At 36.2% G+C, this 25,105-nt stretch overlaps 2 protein-coding genes across 4 annotated transcripts in view; one reads left to right on the top strand and one right to left on the bottom strand.

Moving 5' to 3' along the window:
* Positions 1-1,774: 1,774 nt before the first annotated feature.
* On the top strand, positions 1,775-15,469 carry LOC137390053 (mannose-1-phosphate guanyltransferase alpha-A-like). The gene is made up of 11 exons (XM_068076294.1): positions 1,775-1,878; positions 2,622-2,719; positions 2,915-3,021; positions 4,142-4,352; positions 4,835-4,894; positions 5,745-5,872; positions 9,838-9,975; positions 10,651-10,795; positions 11,167-11,290; positions 13,305-13,445; positions 14,639-15,469. Exons 1-11 carry the CDS (start codon positions 1,836-1,838, stop codon positions 14,737-14,739), a joined length of 1,296 nt encoding a protein of 431 aa, XP_067932395.1. The 5' UTR covers positions 1,775-1,835; the 3' UTR covers positions 14,740-15,469.
* A 3,546-nt stretch (positions 15,470-19,015) lies between these two features.
* The window catches only part of LOC137389568 (serine-rich adhesin for platelets-like), a 53,152-nt gene continuing 47,062 nt past the window's right edge, over positions 19,016-25,105 (bottom strand). For all 3 annotated transcript variants that reach the window (XM_068075615.1, XM_068075616.1, XM_068075617.1), the window contains exons 16-18: positions 24,371-24,586; positions 23,969-24,232; positions 19,016-20,236 (exon numbers count right to left, since the gene is read on the bottom strand). In XM_068075615.1, the coding sequence (XP_067931716.1) occupies positions 19,629-20,236; positions 23,969-24,232; positions 24,371-24,586 (1,088 nt within the window). In that variant the 3' untranslated portion in view covers positions 19,016-19,628. The remainder of the gene's footprint in view (positions 20,237-23,968; positions 24,233-24,370; positions 24,587-25,105) is intronic.

The following is a 25,105-nucleotide window of genomic DNA, read 5'->3' as shown; positions in this document are numbered from 1 at the left end:
CTGGTGGTACTCACTGCTATAAGGTCGAAGATTATCAAGAAACTACACACTAGTCATCGAGGGACTATAGCAACCATCAAACAAGCTCGAAGTGCTGTGTATCGGCCAAACCTAGCTGAGGATATCCAAATCCAAACAGAAAGATGTGTGGCTTGTGCGATGGATGCACCTTCACAACAACAAGAGACTATAAAGCAACATGATGTCCCAGGCTGATGATACCCCAGCAACATGATATCCCATGGATTAAAGTAGGAATAGACATCCTCATTCATAAAAACAAAGACCTGTTGTAAGTAGATTACTTCTCAAATTTCTTTGAGTTGAGTCTCTGACAGGACTTCAACCAAGATATGTGATAACGTTGTCTAAGAAAGTGTTTTCGACAGTAGGTATGGCATACCTCAACAACTTCAGTCAGACAACGGATTGCAGTTTATATCCGCAGAGTTTGCAGCCTTCAACAAGAAGTGGGGATTTCAACTACTTCTTTTCCTGGGCATCAGAAATCAAACAGAAAAGCAGAATATGTCGTCAAAATCATAAAAAGGTTGATGAGAAGAGCAGAAGATCTCTATATGGTACTTCTAGAACACTGCAATACATCTACCACAGGACTATCAACATCGCTTGCTGAGTGAATGTTTGGCCATCCTACAAGGTCAAGACTACCTACAAATAGTCAGTTGACAGAGAGATTTTACTTGAAAAAGCACATCGTAAAGCTTTGATCCAGCAACAGTACAACAAAACACCTAAATATCTGCCCCAGCTGGAGATCGGATCCTATGCCTTGGTCAAAGATTTTCAATCACTCAAAAACCAGTAGAAACAGATACGAGTAGTTGATAAACTCTTTGATAAATCAAACCTCGTGCTGGCTGACCAGTCTACTCAAGCAGTCAGGCGTATTGGAGATTCTATATCATCATCAAACACTGATAGAAACAATGAAGTTGCTGTTCAGAAGAATACACCTGGCGCTGCACAACCCGATCCACAAGACGAATGTGTAGATGTTCCTATTGCCATGTCTCTACGTCCATACCACAACCGCAAAAAGATGGCACAGGTAGCAGTATCTCATGGCACACAAAAACCAACCTGGGGAGAGCAAGATCAACAAAAATTAAATTTAAGTCGTACGTGCTCTATCAGTGATTTGTCTCTGATGTGGACAAACAAGCAATGACACTAACACACCTACATAAAAATAGTTTGCTGTATCAACCAAAATCTGTTCATGGCTTGCAATCGTTTTGGTTATACTGAATCTGACGCTTGATGTAATAGTTTTCAAACAGCTCTGATGTATACGTTTGCACACATGACTAAGTCTTGTTCTTGTGTTCTGAGCTACTCTCCCTTTTCAAGTTATGCAAAAGAAGAAGTTTGTGAGTTACAGTTGTGTTTCATATGTATACGTATTATCAATTTATCCCTATCGCTAAGTTCATGTCATTTCTGTTTATAGTTCATAGTTGTAGAGTGGACCTTACACTAAACTACTGCACTTCAAACTGTCATGCTGATTATATCTCGCTAACATCCTACTGACAACATCACCACAACAACAAACTCCTCCAGCACTAGTGGCTTATTCGTAACAAAAAGAGGTTTGGCTCTCCCTAGTTTTTCACGTTTCTTTTACTCACCATTCAGACTTTCCAACCCATAGTTTGAGTGCAATCATTGTAATAACGAGACGCAAGCAGGTTTCTGTCAACAATAAAACCACCGGCAAGTTCGATGGCAATAGTAGCGATTAGTTTTGCCACGAATATACGCAAAAAACTAGCTGCGTTTATGTTTATTTATCACTACAAAGGCCAAAAATGGTACTAAAAGCTGTCATATTAATTGGAGGCCCAAACACAGGTGAGAATACAATATTAGAAGTATTTTAATGCAATTAAATACTTACCGATTTTACAAATTTAATGAATAAAGAAATTGAACTTTTTACTTACCTAATAGGCTATCTACATCACCGTGAATTTACTAGCTTATAGATTATGAACGTGAAATAGTTGAATGTGTCCAACTTGCAATATTTTTTGTTTATTGATGAATTTTAAATCTAAAGTTAGAGTTTAGTATGTTTAGCACTATTTAAACATGTCTACAGTTGTTTAATGCCTAACATGCCAAATTAAATATTTTACGTTTAAACTAGTCTGATTTGTATGCTTGTTGTATGGTAGTTGATGTAATTGTTCACTGTGTTATGATAGCGCAACAAAATATATAGAAATGTTTGGTTATCATCTAATCTGATTAGCTTAACTTATATCGTCATTAAATTTATGGCATTTGTTTAATTTTGCTAATTAAGCTTTAAAATGGCATCTAGGCTAACTAAGCACTGTTGCTCATCTTTGCTAACCTTTGTTATAATGAGAAGGCACAGTTATAGGTTGGGAAAAAGGTCTCATCACGCCAGATTTGAACTGCCGACTTTTAGCACGGTAGACCACTTCTACAAAAACTGTGCCAACTGACCACATCTTGTGATTCCAGAAAAATTGTACATATAGTTATTACACCAGATGATCTCTCACGATGCATTAGTCTACCAAGGTACTGGTGGCGATAATTGCTGAAATATATGTGTTATGTAGGTACTGGTTTCCGGCCATTAACCCTCGATGTACCTAAGCCGCTATTTCCAATCGCAGGGCATCCTATGATATACCATCTTATTGAAAGCTGTTCTCAGGTATGTCTGCCATTAAATAATTTTGTATGAGGTCATATGGTTTATTATTTGCGGCCTGTTTGTATTGCTCAATAGATCTTCTCATTTTTTCTGTGAAGTTTTCTAATATACATCGATCATTGGCCTACATTGATCATTGACTAACTGTATGTTGAACCAACTGAAACAAAGTTCTGTACTATTGTATTTGCATAGGTCGAGGGGTTAGATGAAGTCTTGTTAATTGGCTCCTATCAGTCCGATGAACAAGAACTGAAAAACTTTGTCAGCAGTGTAAGGAAAGAGTTCCATTTGAATGTCAGGTATGTCATATATAGTTCTGCACTTCTCTACTAGCAGCTACTTATTTTTTAATTCTGTGTTAGTAAACTTGTATCAATTAAGTAATATATTATCATATGTAATAATATACTAGCTAAATGCCCTGCGTTGCATAGGTAATAACAAAACAGCTTATAAACATTACAATACCCAAATTACTTTACCTATTACATTACCTTTCACTACATTACCTGCAGCTGTTTTTATTATTGTTGCAACGCCGGGCAGTCAACCCTGAAGCCAGCTAGTAGTCGTTACAGTGACACAACATCATTATGAGTATTTTAACTGATGTGATAAATATTTCCACTATTATTGATTGCTATGCTTAGTTGGATGCAGTCTAATTGGGCAAGCTCGATGCCTCCAGAACTGGAGTTCCGAGATCAAATCCTCTGCGAAGCGGATTTTTGCGTTCCTAAAACTTTATCGATATAAATGACAGACGAACAGACACTGAGATTTATATATATTTAAAGCAGTTAGTTGATGTTATTAATGATCTCCACCATTTTAGTATCATTTATTCGTTCTAATTTCAACTAACATGTTGGTACAAATGGAAATAACTTCTAATATAATTAAAATAAGCAATATTAATTTTTTAAGAAAGCCAAAAATATGGTGTCAAAAAGGACGTGTTCCAATTTGCTTGGACATAACATGAGAAGCACACACAGTCATAGCTCAAATAGCTAAAATAAAAAACATCTGCTTCTTCAACTCAAACCAGACTTGGTTTTTTCCTACTATAATCTAATATACGTATAATATGATTTGATATACATATAATATGATCCAATATACATATAATATGATCTAATATACATATAATATGATCTAATATACATATAATATGAAGGAATCATAATAAAAAACAAACCATTCGATGTGGTAACAGACAAGATACCTACATTAGTAGGTTTTAAGAATGATGGAAACATGTAGACTAGATTTAGTGTATGCTGTGGCTAAGCGAGTAAACCATAGAGTACATAGAGTGAACATAGAAGCCTTTGTTGAACCATAGAGTGAACATAGAGCCAAGACAATCATGGTTTGCTCCTCCGAAATTGTTTCTTAGACTTGGCTTGTTCACAGGTACTATCAGGAGTTTGCACAGTTAGGCACCGCAGGAGGTATTTATCACTTCAGAGACCAGATACTGAGTAACGAACCTGAAGCATTTTTCGTGCTCAATTCTGACATCTGTGGGGAGTTTCCCTTAACGGAGATGTTACAATTTCATAGAGAGAAAAGGCAGGGAGCTGACTATCATCATAAGGAAGTTTATACAATGTTGGCTACAGAGGTAACCATGACTATGCCTTTGACCTTGACATATGACTATGCCTATTGAGAGCCTTCGAAAGCACTGCTACTGTTATATAAACTTTTTCATACTAGTTGTGATGTGAAGCTGTTTGCAATCGGTCAAGGTTACACTGTATTCATTTATTTGATTTGCTGACCTTTGTTTTCGAAGCCTTGTAACCAAGCTCATGCTGTTCACTACCGTATACAGTAATCAGCTGTACACAGCTATCTGAATGTAGCGATATGTATGACTCACACAAAATAATATTTGAGCTGGTTGATGATATATCGCATACCTTTATTGTTGTTTTGAAAGTGATAGCTAATAGCTCTGCCATAAAACCTCTTGTGATAAGCAGTATACATTTTCTACAGGGAAGGAGTATAATATGAGCTCTACTCGTACGGATTACTGTAAGGACCGTATATTATACGAGGTTAAATATTAAAATTATGTATTTTTCTGTACTACTGTAGGCTACAAGGCAGCAATCTCACAACTACGGGTGTATCGTGAATAGGAAGGAAACAGGAGAGGTATGTGGTTCTACAGGCTTATAAGCTATTCACAGTTTGTGTGGTAAATTTTGCAACAGTTGACTTTGAGAGCAGCCGTGGCCTAGAAGTCTAGAACTCCTGACACGCTAACAACATGTTGGGAGTTCAATTCCCAAAAAAGGCCACTGGTGGTGATAGGCATAGGCATCCAACCATAAATTTCTCTCTACAACTGGGTGTCTCTGTCATTGAGGTTATCTTGCCACTGGGCTCAGCCAAGATCACTGAGCCATTGTTTGTACAACGGCGCTTTCAACAAACACGCACAACCTCTGCTTGCAGAAAGTGTAGCAGACATCATACTCTATCCTAAAGGGATTTCTCAGGCACGCACATGCATGGCTCATCCACACTATGACTCATGCGCATACAGTACTCTATGGATTACTCTGACTTTTACTGTATTACTCAGACCAATCCATTGAGTCAATAGGGCTAATAAAAATATAATTTGTAGTGCTGTAAGGTCATGATATAATCAACATTGCTTTCAGTAAACATTCAAATCTTGCTGAAATCAGCTGATGATGATATCTATCAACTGTTTATGCTGTAAAGACAAATTGATTACTTGGTCATTTTTTAAAAGATGTGTTCTAATAAGAGGGAAATTGTCATTATTTGTCAAGTGGTATGTCTTATCCTTTTAATAAAGTCACAAAATGATCAGAAACTCTTTCACGGACAGTATAAGTTATCGTATGTTGTGCTGTTTTGCAAATGGATGCTATTAGGTGTGCAATGTTTAATTACTGTTTTGGCAATCTATCTCATCGCCAGCTATGGCCTATTCTCCAGTGAACTTAGCAGTTTTCCTCTCTTGTTGTAGGTCATGCACTATGTAGAGAAACCAGAGACCTTCGTCAGCACTAGCATCAACTGCGGAGTCTATCTTTTCTCCCAACACATCTTTCAGCATCTCTCCAGTGCCTTCAAAGATAAACAGTCCAGACCTAAGTGAGTGGTTGTCTCCCTTGTTTTTAGTGAAACCTGTGATCTGATTGTTGGAAAAAATTAGTTCTTTTACAAGAAAATTATTGAAAAATACTAATTCTGCTCCGAATTATTTTCAACTCTAAGTAACTCTAAGGTTTATACAATTATGTACATTTCACAATGGTTTCTAAAGTTACGAATGTGCAAAACAGTGATGTTTGCAATCGACAGTTTTCTTTTAAATGAAACAATAATTGTAATTCTATTATATAACGCTGTGAATGAATCTGTGTGATTTTGAAGTTGTTAATAATGGTGCGTTTACACTGGCCGACACCGACTCCGATTAGGTGCCAATACCCCGACTCAGACAGGTACCTCCGACATTTCACGTATGGGTGCCGACACCGACTCCCACTTTACATTGCAACGATCAAACGATTTTTGTCGGTACCAACAGCCAATCACAGCGTTTCGCCGTTCTGACCTTCACCCGACCACGCGAAGACGAGTACACATAAAAATCAACGCGCTTGATGTGGAAAATTATATACTAGTACTACACTAATACTACTGCTCCTACTACTACTGCTAGAAGCAACTACTGAATGCCAAGCAATGAATGATTGATGAGGCAATAAAAATCCGAGCAAAGAACTGTACGTACAGTTCTTTCGTCCGAGTAATTACAATAAATAAAATGAATAATGAAGAAGATTGAATGGTGAATGTATATTTGTGGTAGTAGTAGTGTGATGGACGCCGGGCCAACACTTTACACTTCTTGTAATTATTTGTTTGTATATATTTTATATGTCTGTAAATATTTTATTATATGAGTTGTCCTTTTTATTCTCTCTTTATTGCCTTTTTATTGTTGGCCTTGTTACTCGTTATGCTATCAATTGTCGTCGTTTATGTTGTCATATCAACGCACTAGCGGGCCTAATTATTGGCCATTTAAACATTGCTAGCCGGTGTTCTCACTCGGTCCCGTTAGCCGGAACGGGCAATTTTATTGTATATAAGGGAGCAACGCTCACTTAGTAGACAGAGCAAATGGCCGTACGCTTCTCAGCTAGTGAATTTCCTTCGCTAATAAAACATTGAATGAAATCACACGCAATTTATTTCTGTATGACATAATCTAAATCGTGCCAAGTAAGGACCGGCAAATTTCTTTACAGTTGTATTTACAGTAGTACTAGTAGTAGAACTAGTAGTAGTCGTACAACTGGCTATTCACTTTTAATTAATTTAAATTAAAGAAAAAAACTTGATTTTTTGGTACTCTCGCGTTCACATCGTTGCTAGCCATGCTGGTTCACTATTAAAAAGAGAACGAGGGAAAGTTTAATGACAGTCTTCTAGCCTCTCATTAAACCTAGCCCTTTCGTTTCATAAACTTAGCACTGTCATTAAAGCCTAGGCTCATTTAACCAGAGGCTCCTAGCTTCTGATTGGCTGATGAGCGTCCGACTTGTCGGTGCAACCGGGCACTGCTGGGTAGCTCCGACACCGACTTTCAGATCGGTGCCGACACCGATTTTTCTGTTCACACCTACCGACACCGACTCATCAAATTTGTCTGTGCACGACAAAATCGGCCAGTGTAAACGCACCATAAGAGTGTGTTGATGTAACAATATTCAGGGTTCATTATATTTGACCTTGTGCTCTATATTCTCGTAGGCAGCTGTCCTTGTATGGTTGTTGTCATGTACTAAAGAGCTATGTCGACAGTAATAGAGTTATAATACATGGAACTACCGATATAGAGTTACTTTAAATATAGAGTTACCCTGACTATAGAGCTAAGGCACTACCACACGTGTTGAATGTTTTGGCTGAAATCATGAAATGTACAGAAATATTTGGAAACGCAAAAATAATCGACTGAAACTTACAGAATTGGCAAAGCTGTGCATGCATTACGAAATCGTTGACAAAATGCTTTCAATCGGCTGAACAATTTATTAGCGAGCTCAATTTTAGCAGCTTTTGCGATTAGTATAATCCGAGGGACAGATAACGACACGCAAGAGAAATACCAATGCAATTCAACATAGGAAATACGATGCTATTTATTAGATTTACTAGAGGTGGCACCCCTTTCTAATAAGTTGTATTTACTCTGTTGAATTGCGTTGGTTTTTTTTCTGTGTCATTATATGTGTCTCCGACTGTAACAATTGTGAAGGCTACTAAAATCGTGTTTGCTAATAAATTGTTCAGCCAACTAAAAGCATTTCGCCGACAATTCTTAATTTGACAAAAACTCAATTCTGTCAGTTTTGGCCAAATATTTTTGTTTCCACATATTTTTGTATCCATTTCGTGATTTTGGTCGAAACATTCGGCACATGTGGCTGTACCTTTACTCTTAATATAGAGTTACTTAGGTCATAGAGTTACTCCAATTACTGAGTATCTATGACGACCTGACTATGGTATAAAATTTTTTGAGAATATAGAATTCTGGCTATTCATCCTGACTCTAAGGTTACTTTGACTATAGAGTTGTTCTAACTAGAGAGTTTTCCCAGTTATGGAATTATTTTAACTATAGTTATTCTGATATATGAACAGAAGAATATACCAAAAATCATCACAATTAGTTAATCCTCCCAGATTAGTCACTGCCTATAGAAGCCATGTTGCCTCATAACCGTTTTAACAAGCTTATTCATTACATTGATAACAAGTCAAAACAATCTGCAAGTAGATGATTTCATGTCTGGGTTATCTCCACTTGTTGATCGTAAAACGTCTATCGCTGTCCATGACTGGAGAAGGTTAGAAAGAGATCTTTTCCTATCTATGCTTGTTACTATTGGAAAGTGAGAAAGCTATTTAGCTATGTTTGTACTCTATGTTACGCTGCCACATGCCTTTTTATATAGGGTTTTTATATATGTATTATTATGAGCGATGTATTATTATATGTGTCTATCACCATTTTAGAGACAGGATGAGTGGAAGGTAATGTGAGAATAAATACTGCCTATAGTATAGCAGCTCAGCACATGATTTCATGCCGAAACTTTTATTATCTATGTTAGAAGTTTCAATGTGGAGTCTTTCTAGGCTCCTGATATTTTCCCATCATTCTTAAAACCTACTAATGTTGGAATGTTGTCTGTTACCGCATCGAATGATTTGTTTTTTAGCTATTCTGCTTTGAAACGATTCTTTCATGTTGGTATATGTTAAATCTTGAGAAAAAAACCAAGTCTGGTTTCAGTTGAAGCAGTCGTGTTTATTTTATGAACGTTGACTAGCACCTCTCATGTTATGCCCAGGCAAATCGAAACACATCCTTTTTCATACCATATTTTTTTAATTTAAAAAAAAAAATTGGTTTTTCTATTAATGCACTTTTTTTAAAGCATTGCATAGTGTATTTATATTAGAAGTTATTTCTACTTTGTACCTATATCTGTGGTTCTTCTCACCTCTACATTCGTGAAAATCAGTTTTGCCACATTTTTATTCCACCATTAAACCTGTCCTCCTTCTACAGAATTGTTATTGATTTCTTTTAAACTGATGCACTACATGCAAAATAAGTTCAAAATTCACTAAGTTATTTTGTAGCCTCAGGCACTGAACTTTTTAGGACGGTGTGGGCAGCACAATTTCGCTCAAGCTTACGTTGCTTGCTACCTCAATATTGATATCATCTCCTAGCCTTCATCAACACTAGTGTGCTTTTTGAGCGTAGCCATGACTTCCAGAGCTTCTCCCGCCATCACTACAATTGCGCTCTAAGTCCCATCCATACAGTGCTGAAAACATTTGCTGGCTGTACTAGTCGCTGAGTTGCATTGTGTTTAAAAACAGGCTGTTGGTTGAAAGATTGTGTATAATATTGTGTAAACAAACTCGTTTTGATGTCAGTTTTGAGAACTGGTGCGTTTGATTGTATACCCTGTGCAGTCAATGGTTGTCACACCTAGAGTGTTTATTGCTTCTGTTTGGTGTAGCTTTGAGTCGAAGTTGCCTCCTACCTACCGTGACGAGTCAATCAGCCTGGAAAAGGATCTGCTGATGGAACTGGCCGGTACTGACAAGTTATTTGTCTACCATACCGACAGTTTCTGGAGTCAAATCAAATCGGCAGCGTAAGTCAGTTTGTGGTCCGAATTGTTTGATGAACTGTCATCTGCAGCGGAAGGTGTTCGCGATAAGACTTTCAAAAAGATTTTAAAAATAATTTAATTATCTTTCTCACTAGATGAACCAAGTTTAATTGCTACTATTTTATATTTTTGAATACTCATGCTTACTGATCGGTTAAGGGCACCCACTGCATTCAACCAATCAATAAAATGTTTGAGTACTATGCTGTATTTGAGTTTGACCTCAAATCTTCAATCCTTTAAATATTTTTCTTTGGTCGACTCAAGGACAGTGTAACGTTCTCAAAGCTTGGCTGACCTTTTGCTAAGCTCTGCTATTGGCCAAGACAGCATGCAGCCCGGGTGTCCTTACTCCACTAAACTCTTTCCTTTTTATCATATCATCACTCGTATTTACAGTGATATGTGATGTGATCAGTTGGTTTGATGCTGTGCCATTAATCAAGTAAAATTCAAGTGATACTGTTTAGTTTGCATCAGACTAGTTCATTATTTTACTTGTTGAACAGTTTTTTCTGTATTCGTCTGCAAATTTAGAAAACAGTTCATGCGCTTGGACTGTGCCCAAATTAGTAAATAAATCTAAGCAAAGTGTCTAGAACCTCTCTCTCTCTACCTAGTCGCATCTATGAGCAATTAATGACTCTCTGGTTACAGCGGCACCATCTATGCCAACCGCAACTATCTCAAAATCTACAGACACAAAAGACCTGAGAGACTTAGGTCTAACACCGATCATGGTCCACAGATCATTGGGGATGTTTGGATACACAGCAGTGCTGAAGTGCACCCTACTGCCACGGTAATTATATATATTATACATATAATTATTACATATATATGAGTAATATCTAGTAATATGTGTTTGTGATATCTAGTAATATGATTTAAAACAAAATTGAATAAATATGCATCTAAACATAGAACAGCGTATGAAAATGTTGATGACTGCATCATCATAACCCATAAATGTACAACCTTAGTTTATTCTCTAAGTTTATTGACCATTGTCACATTCCTCAATGCGGGTATCCGGTGGTTAGTACGTACTTTATCAGCAATGGATTTTCAAATCTTGGTACCTTTATCGATACTGGAGGCAGTAGCCATGAATATTATTCCTTCAACTAGAGCTACAGATGCCTGATATAAGGAGCGTCTGCCTGTTTGTAGATAGGCCCCAATGTGAGCATTAGTAAGGGAGCTGTGATTGGTGCAGGAGCACGAATTAAGGAGTCTCTCATTTTAGAAAGCGCCCATGTGCATGATCACGCCTGTATCCTGCACAGTATTATAGGTATGTGATATCCTATGTTTCTGACTCCCTCTTTTCTACCTTTGTGATTATTTAATATCTAGAGCTGTCAAATAACCTCGTTTTGATGCTGATTTGTTTGTTTTTCATTTTAAAGTGTTTTAGTTGGGCTTGTGAGCTGTCAGCATTACTATTTATTGAACGTCACTCGATAATCAAGATTTTGTTAAAAATTTTGAATTAACTAATTTTTTAGTTTAGGAGGGTTTTTGATGATCCAAATCTTGTAAAACAGTTGGATCTTTCGAACATAAAGTTCTTCATTCTCATTGGTTATTCCATTATGATTAACCAATCAGAAATGACCCCAAAGTCCGATGAGTCTGATTTCAATTCATCAGAGTTAGCTTTAATCTTAAATGTGTTTCACAGAATAATTTTAGTGTCGAAGCGTGTTTAAAAAGTAAAATTACAATCATTAGGTCCACACATTTTTGCTTTACATTGTTTTGTGTATAGTGTAGCAGGAGGAGACTATAGTATGGTGAACAGTTAACAGCAATGTAGTCGTAGCAAGATTTGGAAGTCAAAATACAAACCATCATATTGACACCATCTTTTGTCTGACAAAAATCTATTGTAATGAGGTTAAAAATTGTATGCATGGCAATAATACAGGAGAATTGTAATTGTAAATTTTTAAGCTGTAAAACTGGTTTTAATCAAAGTGGAGTTTTTTCAATATTTTATAATTGAAAGATGTACAAAGAAGGTGCTCAGATGACATCCTACAAGATGTCATCTGAGCACCACAATTAAAAAATAACTATAATAATAGCCAGTAATACTTAGTTATTATTAATAATAAATTAGCCTAGTTGTTTTTTTATCAAGTTATTATTGGGCAGGTATGACATAGAGATAAACCACAAATCTGCTAAAAAAAATTATTTTTAGTTGCTTTGTATAAAAATTTGGTTATAATCTTGCTAACGAAAACAGATCTCGATAGATGTAGTCACTTTGGTACATCTGTTGTTTACGAAGCTATAAAAGTCCTCTAACCATATTTAGTTGATTGTCTTTAAAATTATAAACAAAACTATTATCTCAATTTTTGACAACAACTGCCATGTCAAAATAGATTCGTATTTATTAAAACAACCTTATGGCTTTATGGTACCTATACTGTTTCTCTAGACTTAAACGCTATCCAAATAGACCCATTTCATCCTTGACCTTTGTGCTGTGCGAAAGTAATTACTTTGAGTCACGAGTAACAATGAAGAAGAAAAATGATGAACGTAAAGTATCATTTACAATATTGGTCAGAGCTATCTCTTACATTGCAATTTGTTTGTCACAGTATCAGTTGAAATCTGAGAGCAGATTATTAACTATTGATCTAATAATTGATTATCTTTTACTGTTGTATTGATTCAATAATAGCTTTATTTGATTTAGTAAATTTGCTGAACTGCAAAATATTTTCAGATTTTCGATCATGTTTTTTTTTAAATTTTTTTAAAGGAGTCAGAGTTAATTTCTTCCATAGCTGTTAAACATAAGTTTGAATTAGCTCTCCTAATCTTGTTAAAAAATATTCCATAAAGAAGTTATACAATAAAAATATTGTTTTATCTTTCAAACTAATTTAGTGTCAGCTACAGAGTTGAGGAGTTGTCCGCTTATAGAGGGTTTTTTATGGCGCGGTATAAACCACAGAAGGTTATGGTGAAGTTGCAGCAGAGAAGTAAAATTGACCAATCAAAAGGCCAACAATGCTATGATGCAGTTTGCTTTGTCAGCTCTATTTTTCTGTTAAAGCACCACTACATATTTTTGCAGTTCATACTTGGTGATGAAAAACATTACCAATCAATAAATCATCTTGCGTTTTGTAGTTGGAGCGCTCATGATATGATTAGCAAAAAAGTTGTTTATTTTGAACTATGATGATCACATTTCCTATACTCTGTCAGTAAGAATTGAATTTTTTTTGTTATAACTATTTGCATGGGATGATGCTATTTTCACCACCTCTCATTATCTGTAGGCAGAGACAGTACAGTTGGTGCCTACACACGGGTTGAGGGCACCCCTAATGACCCCAACCCTGATAAGCCTTTTTCCAAGATGGAGGTCAAGGGCTTATTCAACAGCAATGGCCAACTCAATCCTTCCATAACTATCATAGGTGTGTTTTTGTGTATTTTATATGACTGTCACTATATTTATCTTTCGAGAAATGGTTGGATATATTACAGCGATGAGGTAACCATATAACAGTGCTGAGATAGATATGTGACAGTGCTGAGATAGATATGTGACAGAGCTGAGGTAGATATATGACAGGAATGAGGTAACCATATTACAGTGCTGAGAGAGATATGTGACAATGATGAGGTAACCATATTACAGTGCTGAAATATATATGTGACAGAACTGAAAAAGATATGTGACAGTGCTGAGATAGATATGTGACAGAGCTGAGGTAGATATATGAGAGGAATGAGGTAACCATATTACAGTGCCGAGATAAATATATGACAGGAATGAGGTAACCATATTACAGTGCTGAGATAGATATGTGACAGGGATGAGGTAACCATATTACAGTACTGAGATAGATATGTGACAGGGATGAGGTAACCATATTACAGTGCTGAAATAGATATGTGACAGAACTGAGAAAGATATGTGACAGTGCTGAGATAGATATGTGACAGGGCTGAGGGAGATATGTGACAGGGCTGGGGTAGGTATGTGACAGGGCTGGGGTTGGTATGTGACAGGGCTGGGGTAGGTATGTGACAAGGCTGAAAAATATATGTGCATAAGGTTATGTTACGTAAGCACACTGTTATCACTACACTGAAAGACATGTATGCTATTTTTGCATCTCAATAGCAATTATGTGTAACAGTTGTATTCAGGTAAACACGTGATAACATCCTACATATTATTATGGTCCATCATTAGATAAGCACGTTGTGGTAAAGATTGTCTTCCTTTGTGGTAGACTTGGCAGCGCTGTGATGCCCATGTATGGTAAAGATTCATAACCGTGTAGCCAACAGTACCACCGCTATGGAAGTTACTTCTCCATGCTGTGCTAGATGAGGTGAATTTCATACCGTGCTGGAATAAAAACAACTCTGTAGCACTCAGTGCTTTCGTTGATACCTGATAGCTAAGATAGTGACAGCTAAAGAGTTGAGGAGTTGTCTGCTTATAGAGGGTTTTCTATAGCAAGGTATAAACTGCAGAAGGCTATGGCGAAGTTGCAGCAGAAAAGTAAAATTGACCAATCAAATGAGCAACAATGTTATGATGCTGATGGCTGTCTTTCATTGCCGCATTTTAATGATTGATGATTCATTTTTGCAGGCTCTAGAGTGCAAGTTCCATCGGAGATAGTTGTGTTAAACACAATAGTTTTGCCTCACAAGGACATTTCAGGCAGTGAAATGAATAAAATTATACTCTAAATGCGGACTTGGTCCACAGGCTTTTGCTATGCAGGGAGCTTTGACTTCTATATAGTTCTAACTGTTGTACCGCTTTCACTTTTTTGTCATATTTATGTATTTCTCCTTCTACTAGCATCAACGCTATGCTTGTTAGACAGCCACTGCAGTCTCATTTCTAGGCTTTTTTATTGACAAAAGGTGTAACTCTCTCTCTCTCTTACATTATAATACGTGTTTTCTGGATTACACATTGTGTGGTGTGCATAATATCATATTGTGAAGTTGTCTGCCCGCTATTACAGTTCCATTTCTTAACTTATACTTTTTAACATTGCTTCTTTTATTTAACGAAATACTATCATCATAAATGACTTCCAAATCTATAATTTTAGCAATTCTAGTTATCTCTTATATCTATAAAAAATAATTCTAACATGGCTCCATAGAATATCAAAAAAAGCACTAATAATTTATAAATTGGTGCAGCTGCTGTTATCGTCATGGCTGTAACAGATGTGTGTGTAGTTGATGTGTGAATCCAACAACTTTCCATTCTCTAGTGAGACTTACATGTACGTATGCACTTTTAACTCTTGGTTACAATTTCCATTAATATTATACCTTTGCACTACCTTATTGTGCCTGTCTTCTCACAACGTCAAACCCTATTCTTAGGCGTTTTCTTTCTATCTTACAAACTTTGTTACTGCTCAATGTGAAAAAAGCACATAAAAGTTGAGTTTCAGAGTATCAAGTTATAATTTATCTAGATATCTAGTGCTTAAATTAGAAAGTAGAGTGAATAATCTCCCCATTGTAATACATGTTCACATTCAAGAAGAGGCAACAAAATGAGGATGTTTTATACAACATTCCAGGAGGCTAATATATGATTTGCTAACAATGCAGATTTGATCATATAAACAGAATGATTTTTTAATTAGATAAATAAATAATGTCATGTAGCCTAGTAACTGCAGCAACCCTGCAGGACTAAAAAAACTAAGAAAGGATGTAGAAGCTACTCTGTGAGCCAATGGCCAGCTAGCTAGAGATGGTGTCTCAATAAAAACGCCCAACAGAAGGCTATAGCAAACCACTGTTGAAACCTGCCAAGAAAAGTCATGATTATAGAAAGTGGGGGAAAACCATGGTCGCCTATGTCCTCACAGGTCATGGTACCTAAAGAAAGAGAGAACCCAGTAACTCAGCGCATGTGAGAGGGTACTTAATTTCTTGAGTAACCAACTCAAAATTTATATTGTCACATTTCAATAAACCAGAAATTAACCAGGCAAAATCCCAAAACGATCAGCTTATTTAGTGCTAAAACATAAATCAAACGCGAAAAGAGTTTCATAGAAGCTATTAAAACCTACATGTAGTTGTTGGGTGATGCAATGATTTCAAAGTGTTGCGCGTATTGCAGCTTGTCTGCGAGTACAACTGTGTAAGCTATAACAGTGTTGGGCAGTTTTAACTAGACTTGCATTTAGTTTAGGAAAAGTTTTTTGTTAGAGCATCTGTGTACTGTGTGAGCATCTGGGTGGTTCAGTTGAGTTTGGTAATTTTACTTACCTAACCATCATGCAAAATTGCAATGGTGATGCAATTTTGCACCATGATGGTGCAAAAGTCACACAGATATAAATGTTTTTGTGAAGCGTAATTCTTTCAGTATAATCTTCCTTTTTATTTTGAAGGAGAAAGAAAATTAAAAGATTTTTAAATTTTTCACTCTATTTTGTATCAGCTTAATGATTTCAACTGCAGCAGTAAGTTTATCACTTAACGAGACTTGAAAAGTAATGCTTACCATTAAAGGTATGGAGTAGGCCTATATTGTTCAAACAAAGCAGACCCACCAAATTTACCTATTTTTTGCATAAAATAATATGAAGCTTAAACAGTTCTATAATATTATAATATTGTTTAGAATTGTTTGTAATATATTATGTTTCCCACTATCTGATCCTTAGACAGGGACAATAAAATAGGTATCCTCAGTTGAGTTGAAATAAGTACCCTAATAAGTCTCTTTGAAATGGAAGTCATAGAAGTATTCAGCAGTGATAATGTCTCCACTCACACGTAACAATCATAATTTAATTATTTTCAACTTTGATGAGATTGTTGTTATGTACTTTTTGGAGCAGCGAATAGTAGGTGTATGACAGCATTGTGACAAAACTGAGGGAAGGTACATGACCATGCTAAGGTAGAAATGTTACAGTACTGAGGTAGATATGTGACAGTGCTGAGGTAGATATGTGACAGTGCTGAGGTAGATATGAGACAGTGCTGAGGTAGATATGTGACAGTGCTGAGGTAGATATGTGACAGTGCTGAGGTAGATATGTGACAGTGCTGAGGTAGATATGTGACAGTGCTGAGGTAGATATGTGACAGTGCTGAGGTAGATATGTGACAGTGCTGAGGTAGATATGTGACAGTGCTGAGGTAGTTATGTGGTGAAGTTCAAGCAGAGACGTTGCAGGCATTTCGAAAATTGATTCCGAGTTGAATTTCAAAACATAGCAATTGTTGCAACAGTAAATCTGATTCATAGCATTTGTTGCAACAGCAAATCTGATTCGTAGCAATTGTTGTCACAGTAAATCTGATTCGTAGCAATTGTCGCAACAGTAAATCTGATTCATAGCATTTGTCGCCACAGTAAATCTGATTCGTAGCGATTGTTGCAACAGTCAATCTGATTCGTAGCAATTGTCGCAACAGTAAATCTGATTCATAGCATCTGTCGCCACAGTAAATCTGATTCGTAGCAATTGTCGCCACAGTAAATCTGAATTGTAGCAATGCAAACACGTTGTAGCATAAAGCACGCTGTGCTTTATCCAATTTGGTATAGCCCAGCTTTGCTATTGTGTATGTCGAAGACATTCAAATTAAATGACATCACTGTGTTGGCCTCGGCCTTTCAGCATATGCGAGCAAATTATTTTACTCTAGCTCTCTTACAATAAATATCCAATATGTTCAAATATGTAAATTATTTTGAAAGTTTTATAAACTAAATTTATAGACTATAGACTATTGGCTAAACTTACATTATAAACTAAACATAACTTGTTTATATTACCCGAAAACACCGATGAAGGCACAATAACCTGTGATAACCGTCAATGTTACTGTAAGTTAATTATAGTTTTTGCATTGCAACAATTTGAAAATAGGTTTCGACTTACAACATCACTGAAGAGTTGATATCAAGCATTTCCTTGGAAAATTAAGTCAATGGTGCTGCATATGGTTTATATTGTGAACTTACATACTTTGCAATGTAAGACAACTGCTAACCAATAAAAGAAGAGAATGGTGCTATTTTATTGGTCAAGGTATAACAATTACTAACACCGCACCTAACCATATGTAAGTAGATGTACTTACACCCTTTTATCCAACATTGAAATTTAAGTTATAAAGCAAAGTGTTTAACTTGTATGCTATTCAGCTCTTTTACAACTAGATCAACATCTAGCTAAACTTTTCTGCTGATATCTGCAACACTTTCTGACCGAATGGGTTATCTGGAAACCTGATAAGCCAACTGTCTGCATAGTATTACCTGAGTGACGCTCATATGACCAGCATGCAAAAATTCATAATAATATAAGCTGTTATGATGAAAATTTTACTACAGGTAGTCATCATATAGCCTCGGGTTAGATTCTGAAGACCCTGTCGTTATGTGACTCCGTCGTTAAGCAAACGCTTCCCCTTCGAGTCTCTGTTGCATACTTGTATGCATACTATTTACACTGTAATTCTTCACCGTTTCTCTTTTCTCTACTTTCTAATAGAGAATGTAAATAAATGTTAGGCTATCGTAGAGTATATTGCAGATGATACATATTTTACCTTTTCTTCATGTTAACTTTCTTGGCATTGCTGTCCTTTATTTAGTATTTGTATGTACCATATTATCTTTTCTTATAATGCTTCACATGCAGTAGATATTATCCTAACACCTGATACTAGATGTGCCTAAATGACAGATACACCTGATACCAAACATCCATAAAAACAGTGTCACGGCTAGCATACTTGTGTAATATCCATAGATTCATGGGTACTTTAATGGCTTTATGAAATATATGTACATTTTCTTTTTGTTTAGCATATTTTGGACAATTTTCACCACTTTTAAAAAAGTCATCACTCTGAGTAGTCATTAAGCGAGGACTACCTGTATTTAGTTCAATACATGTGGCCGAGACATTGCGTGGACATATCTAGCTACTTGTAAAATGTACAATCACAACAGTAAAGATTAGAATAGTGTATATTGGTACAAAGTAATTAACTTTTACTACAACTGGGCGCATAATGTGAACACACTCGACAATAAAAATGACGAGAGAATTTAGCGATAAAGACAAACTCTTTACAAATCTCTGAATAATGCCTAGCTAAGGTATATAAATTAAGTAAGCACACTTAGAACAGAAAACTGCGTGAGAGAGTATAAAAAGGGTTGAGAAATCAAATAGAGCTTGTGCTACTGTAAAAAATTGCCATTGTGTCATCAACAGGCAAATCCCAGTATGGCTGTAAATTCTTCCACAGCAAATAATTATTGAATAAAATATATTAACTTTCAATAATGTCTAAATAACTATAGACTTTAGAGGCAAAGACAGGTAACTGGAATATAAAAGATGTGCTACAAATTCAGAGGCGACTGACTGCATCTCAGAGGAAGCCTGCAGGTGATAGAGAAGACAATTTCTTTCGGATGTCAAACAAAAGTTATGATGTGATATTTAGCACAAAACCTCTATCTACTCGTTGTACATATATACCTAGCAGAGTTAGTCAAGAGCTTATAAAAAACCATCTTGCATTGTAACTGTCCTGGCCTAAGGACCAAACAACAAAAAAGGCTATAACACTGGAGCTGATCTATCTTTAACGTCTACTGCTTTCTTTAACTGTATGCCTCCATGTATTTGAGAGAGGAGATGACCACGTGGAGGCGACTCCCTGCTCTTGCCACTCTTTAGCTGCTCTATGGCTGCGGATTTAGCTGGTTGATTACCTGTGTGAACCGGCTGAACTGGAGCAGCCTTTTCGGCACCACCTAATGTAGAGTTCAATTGAGCTATGAAGTTTGAACTGAGTTTCTTTCCCTTTTTAGCAAGGGTGGGTGGGGGTGCCTCTCCTCTAGAATTTGCCTTGACTGGAGATTTAGGTTGCTGATCCCATGGAGCGTGACCACATCCACTGCTTGCCTGCGAGACCTTTGCAGTAGGTGGAGGGACTGCCTGCTTCAAAGGCTGTGAGACAACAGGGTACTGCGGCTGCGCTGGAGACACTTGGCTTGTAAGATATGCTGGAGCGGGACAGTCAGGTATAGGAGGTGGAAGTTCGGAAATGTTAAAGAGTGCTCCATTATCGGTGCTTGTCTGGTGGTCTAATCCAAACTCTGGAGGTGGTGGTGGTAATAAAGAAGAATCCATGGGATGGCAAGGCATCGGTACCGCATATGGATCTGTAAAAGTGAAACTATTTGATAGGGTGGAATATAAAGCTAAAAAGGATAAAAAATACTATGACCACCAAAATTATATTCCCACGACCAAACGAGCGGGAGCGAAGTTTGAAAGTTCTTATGATAAATGCATGTGCACACAACGTACGAAAATTATTCATCAACAAGGACGCAAACCCTTGTCTCGAAATCTCATCAACAAATTTAACCATTGTTTTGTAGAGTCGTTAAAGTATAATAACGATACAAAACACATAGAAGCCTATTTAAATGTGTTACCAAGTCTTTGTAAATTGTCGAGAGTCTCTTAAAACTTACCCATCTGAACGGATTATACACAAATAGACGCATAGAACGATTAAGTCGTGCGCATTTCACGACAAAATAACGTGCACATTTCACCAGTCTATAGCATTGTCGAATTGCCGAAGGTTTCTGTAATTAACGTAGGAGTACTGAAATCGTTTCATTATTGCCGATTTCAAAGTAATTGACATTTTGGAAACTTTTGAGTACTTTGATATTCTGATGTCCAACGCAGTGAAAGTAAAGGAAATGACGATGATATTTTTTCTAACGATTCTTATGAGATTATTACAATATTTAATTATAAGTTTGGATGACTACAGAACAATGACTATGTAGTACAGAATTTTAAAAATCTATATAAATATCACAACTTCTTGATATTGCTAGCTATGACGTTTTGAAATGTAAACAAAATTGTGCATTGGTTTTCTATTATTACTATATTAATAATATTGGTTATTCTAATAATATCGGTGCATTTTACTTCTAATATTGGCCAATATTGCATTTCTCCTATTGCAGGGGGAGAGATATAAACATATAATCTTTTCCTTTCATTATTGCTATTTGTTGTATATAATAACACCTGCACCCAGTACATTACAGCTACCATTGCAGTTATCCTATTGCACTGCAGTGCAATTTGACTGCTAATATCGCATTTCTCAACCATCAGTACCCTTTCTTTTTTGCCAATATTTATTTGATCGTGGGCTGTATGACAGTGGAATTTCTAGTTTTATATTTCTAATCTTAGCAACTAAACATGACATGATAAATACTAGGAGCATAGAGCATAGGAACAATAGACTCATTTTTAAAACAACAGCTCTATGGCAACAACAAAAAGATCAATCTGAGTGGCTCCAAGCTAGAGCGATTATTCAATTCAAACATTGCTAGATCTATTTGCTCTCAAATCTCAGAAAAATTAGCACAACAATATTATAGATTATTTGGTAATGGTGCATCTTAGGTCGGTACAACGTTCATACAACGCATGCGCAACGGACATACAAGGCACTTGCAACGCACAAACATTGTGGATACAACGCCCATACACTATCATCTCAACGTACATACAACGGTAAATAGAAAATAAATAGAATACTTTGTGTAATGTTTTAGACCTGTTTTATTAACAGACTATAAATAGAATATTGAATAATAATTTAATATTATTACTACTATTATTATTACACATTAATATTATTAATAATATCAAAGTGTAATAATGTGTACAATGCGTTGTATACGCGTTGTACCAGCCCTTCAAGGCCATAAACTAATTCAGCAATCAGTCAAATTCAACGACAGTGTGGTAAAAAGAAACATCCCAACTTTGGATTTCAACCATGATACATCGAAAGTCTGTAAAAACCGGTAATAAAAGTTGCTAAAGTTTTCATCAGTCCATTTTAGCACATATGTTCCAAGTTAAAATACAGTTCTAGCATCATTTGGCAACAAAATAAATGACTTTTTCCAATAATTATGCACTCAGACAAGGTTAAACTTATAAAACAAACTTAATAACTATCGAATGAGTTTCATGAAGTTTAAGACGCATGCCTTCCCTCTAGCCAAATAATATTATTGGACTAAAACCTTCTTTTTAAAGCATTTCATAACTAATATGAAAAAAGTTTTGATTGGTGTGTTGTCTGTCTGAAGAATTTTACTGGGTTTCCATGCTTCGAATGGATTCGGAGTTTCTTCCCTCCGAAGCATGGAAACAGTAAAATCAGGGAGAAACGAATTTGACGCCATTTCGCTTCACTAAATTTGTGCGAAGACATTCACAGTGAGACTACTATTTGACATCACAGAAACTCTCCGATAGATTCTAATCGAGAATATCCAGTTAAGCTCTCTCCAAGGAGATAAAACAATGCAGCATATTTCATCACACTACCACGCGAGTTTATTATAACTACTATAATTGCCAACAATGGGTTGCTCATACGACAATGGTGAGATAATTACCTTTTTATTTATTTTATTACCTTATTCATTAAATAACTGAACCTGCCGATTGTACATGTCCCCCTGCACTGGTGCCAATCTCTTCCCCGGCTTAACTTTTCTAACATGGAAATTTTTTTTACTGAAAGCGATTATTGTCATGTGACATTTGAAGTAATAATTGTATAACAAGTACTAAATTATGTTACTATTTTGTAACATAGAAGAATATTAATATTATTAATGATAAAGAAAACTCTGATCAGGTACTCTGGTTGAGTTAGTGTCACAAGTGTAGGAAGCGAGAATCGAAAAGTGACCTTGACCCTAAAGCGAGTCTACTTTAACAAGTTCTCTGTTGAGGAATACATAGTTAGTCTTGTCTCGATAAAGTGCAACTCCGAACCGCTACAACGTTAGGGCGTAAAATCGTTGGCGTAAACCTAGTGTTTAGGAAGTTAATTTCTGGCTTTTTCCGCAGGTGTTAAAAAAGAAAATTCGTTTATTGAACGCCTGATTTAATTACTGTTATGCTACTGTTTTCTGATCCCCAAATCAGGTTATAATGGCTGAGATCACCACTTAGACAGTTCATAAATTACTTTTAACTAAGTTAAATGGCATTTTAAATTATTATCACTATTATTGAAGCTCAGAAGCAGTTTTTTATATAAATTGCTTGCAAAGGTGGATTATGTTTATAAACGGATAGTTAGTAAGCTACTTGACTTCCTTCATGGAAAATTTAAAAGTCTGCAAGATTTATAAACATGTTCAAAAGCTGCAACATAACTTTTGATCAATTTCAAGCAGAACTTTTTGCTACTGAATAAAACAATAATAAAGTCGATAATTCTTAAAGCCGTCAAAATGAAATTAGGATGACGGTGTAACAAAAGGGCAATCGACGACCCTTTGGCAGGAAGAGAGAAACTAATGTAGAACTCTAATCCTAGAGAATGAAGCCCCACTACTCAGCAACGTTCATCGGTGACCGCCATTACAAATGTTATCGAGCAAACACAACGATGCATTTGTATATCATGGTCCAATAACAACAAAGTACACCAGATTATATTATGCCATTGATCAAGTCATGCCATTAGAGTTTTGTTGTCTAACTTAATTACACTAAACCTGCCGCTTCAATACAGAGAAAGCTCGTCAGAAAAAGATCTTTCTCTGAAAACTGTACACAGCTCTTTGAGATCAGTGTCATATTCAGTTCCGGCGGATACAGAAAATATTGTAGTGCAACCCAACAGTTTCATTGACAGAGGCACAGACAGAGGTATGAGAAGAAATTGAGTCAATTAGATACGTATGTATATGCTGATACGAATGTATATGCTGATACGTATGTATATCCTGATGCGTATGTATATGCTGATGCGTATATATATATGCTGATACGTATATATATGCTGTTACGTAAGTATATATTGATACAATGCTCACCTTCATCATCATGGTGAAGCGGTGGGGGAGACGGAAAAGATTCGCTTGCCCTCGCAGTAGATGAACTACTTCGACTGTTGGTCTCTTGTAGTTTGGGTTTTGGACTAACGACGGGTGGTTTTGAGGCCCTCTGACTGGCCACCCTTTCCATTCCATTCACGCTAGTCGTAACTGAGGAAGAGCGACGCACAGGAGGCGGTGGTTTGACTTGACCAGTTGGCTTACGCATTAAAGCTTTGCCAGCCCAGTTGGACACTTCCACACCTTCGACAATCAAGTATTCGATATTAAAATATACAATAAATAAATATATATCAAAATTATACGACAGCCACTCACTTTCGTTCGTGCAATGAAACATATCTACAAACCATAATGAGAACCATTACAGGCGATAAGTACCTTCTGCTTCGCGTTTAACCTCATTGGCGTGTCTCTGGTCAGTGACAGAAGTGCGAGTGGAATCGACAGGAGTAGATATACTTTGTAGAGGAGGTTCTGGCTGAGCCTCATCTTGTAATGATTCAGGGGTTTGGGGACAGGATTCCTCTGAGATGCGGTTGGAAGAGCTGACACTCTGCATATTTATTGAGTTTGTGTGGTAAGTATCTACAGTTTCTGTAAGGGCAGAAAAAAATTTACACACTTTATTCACAACAAGAAAATGGGACATCAGTCTTTAGATGAAATTTAAAGATTTCCAAAAAAAAGTTTAATTTTTCAAGTAATAAAATTGTGTTAAAAACTTTAAATTTTAAAGAATGCACTAAAATTCAAGTTAAAATCCTGCATTCATAATAGAATAGTAGGACAGAGTATTTTGAGCCACTGTTCAGATAAATATACTAAATTACAAACGCTTGTATTTCATCATGCTAATAGAACCACCCTAAATGCATTGGCATTGCAAGAACAAATCCTAAGTACAATGACATATTGATTAGGCATGATTGACATTAGGAAATGACTCCAATTTTATCAATGATGACATACTTGTGGTAAAATAGAATAGGAAGCAAATAGATTAGCCAGAGGTTTTCCTAATATTAGAATTTTACAGACGCTTTACTGGCAAACTTTATTTTATAAATCAGTTTTTTTATCTAATACGATATATGATAACATGAGCCTAGAGCC

The sequence above is a fragment of the Watersipora subatra genome, chromosome 3, assembly GCF_963576615.1.
Source record: "Watersipora subatra chromosome 3, tzWatSuba1.1, whole genome shotgun sequence".
Classification (NCBI taxonomy): domain Eukaryota; kingdom Metazoa; phylum Bryozoa; class Gymnolaemata; order Cheilostomatida; family Watersiporidae; genus Watersipora; species Watersipora subatra.
This window is presented reverse-complemented; position numbering and strand designations above follow the sequence as displayed.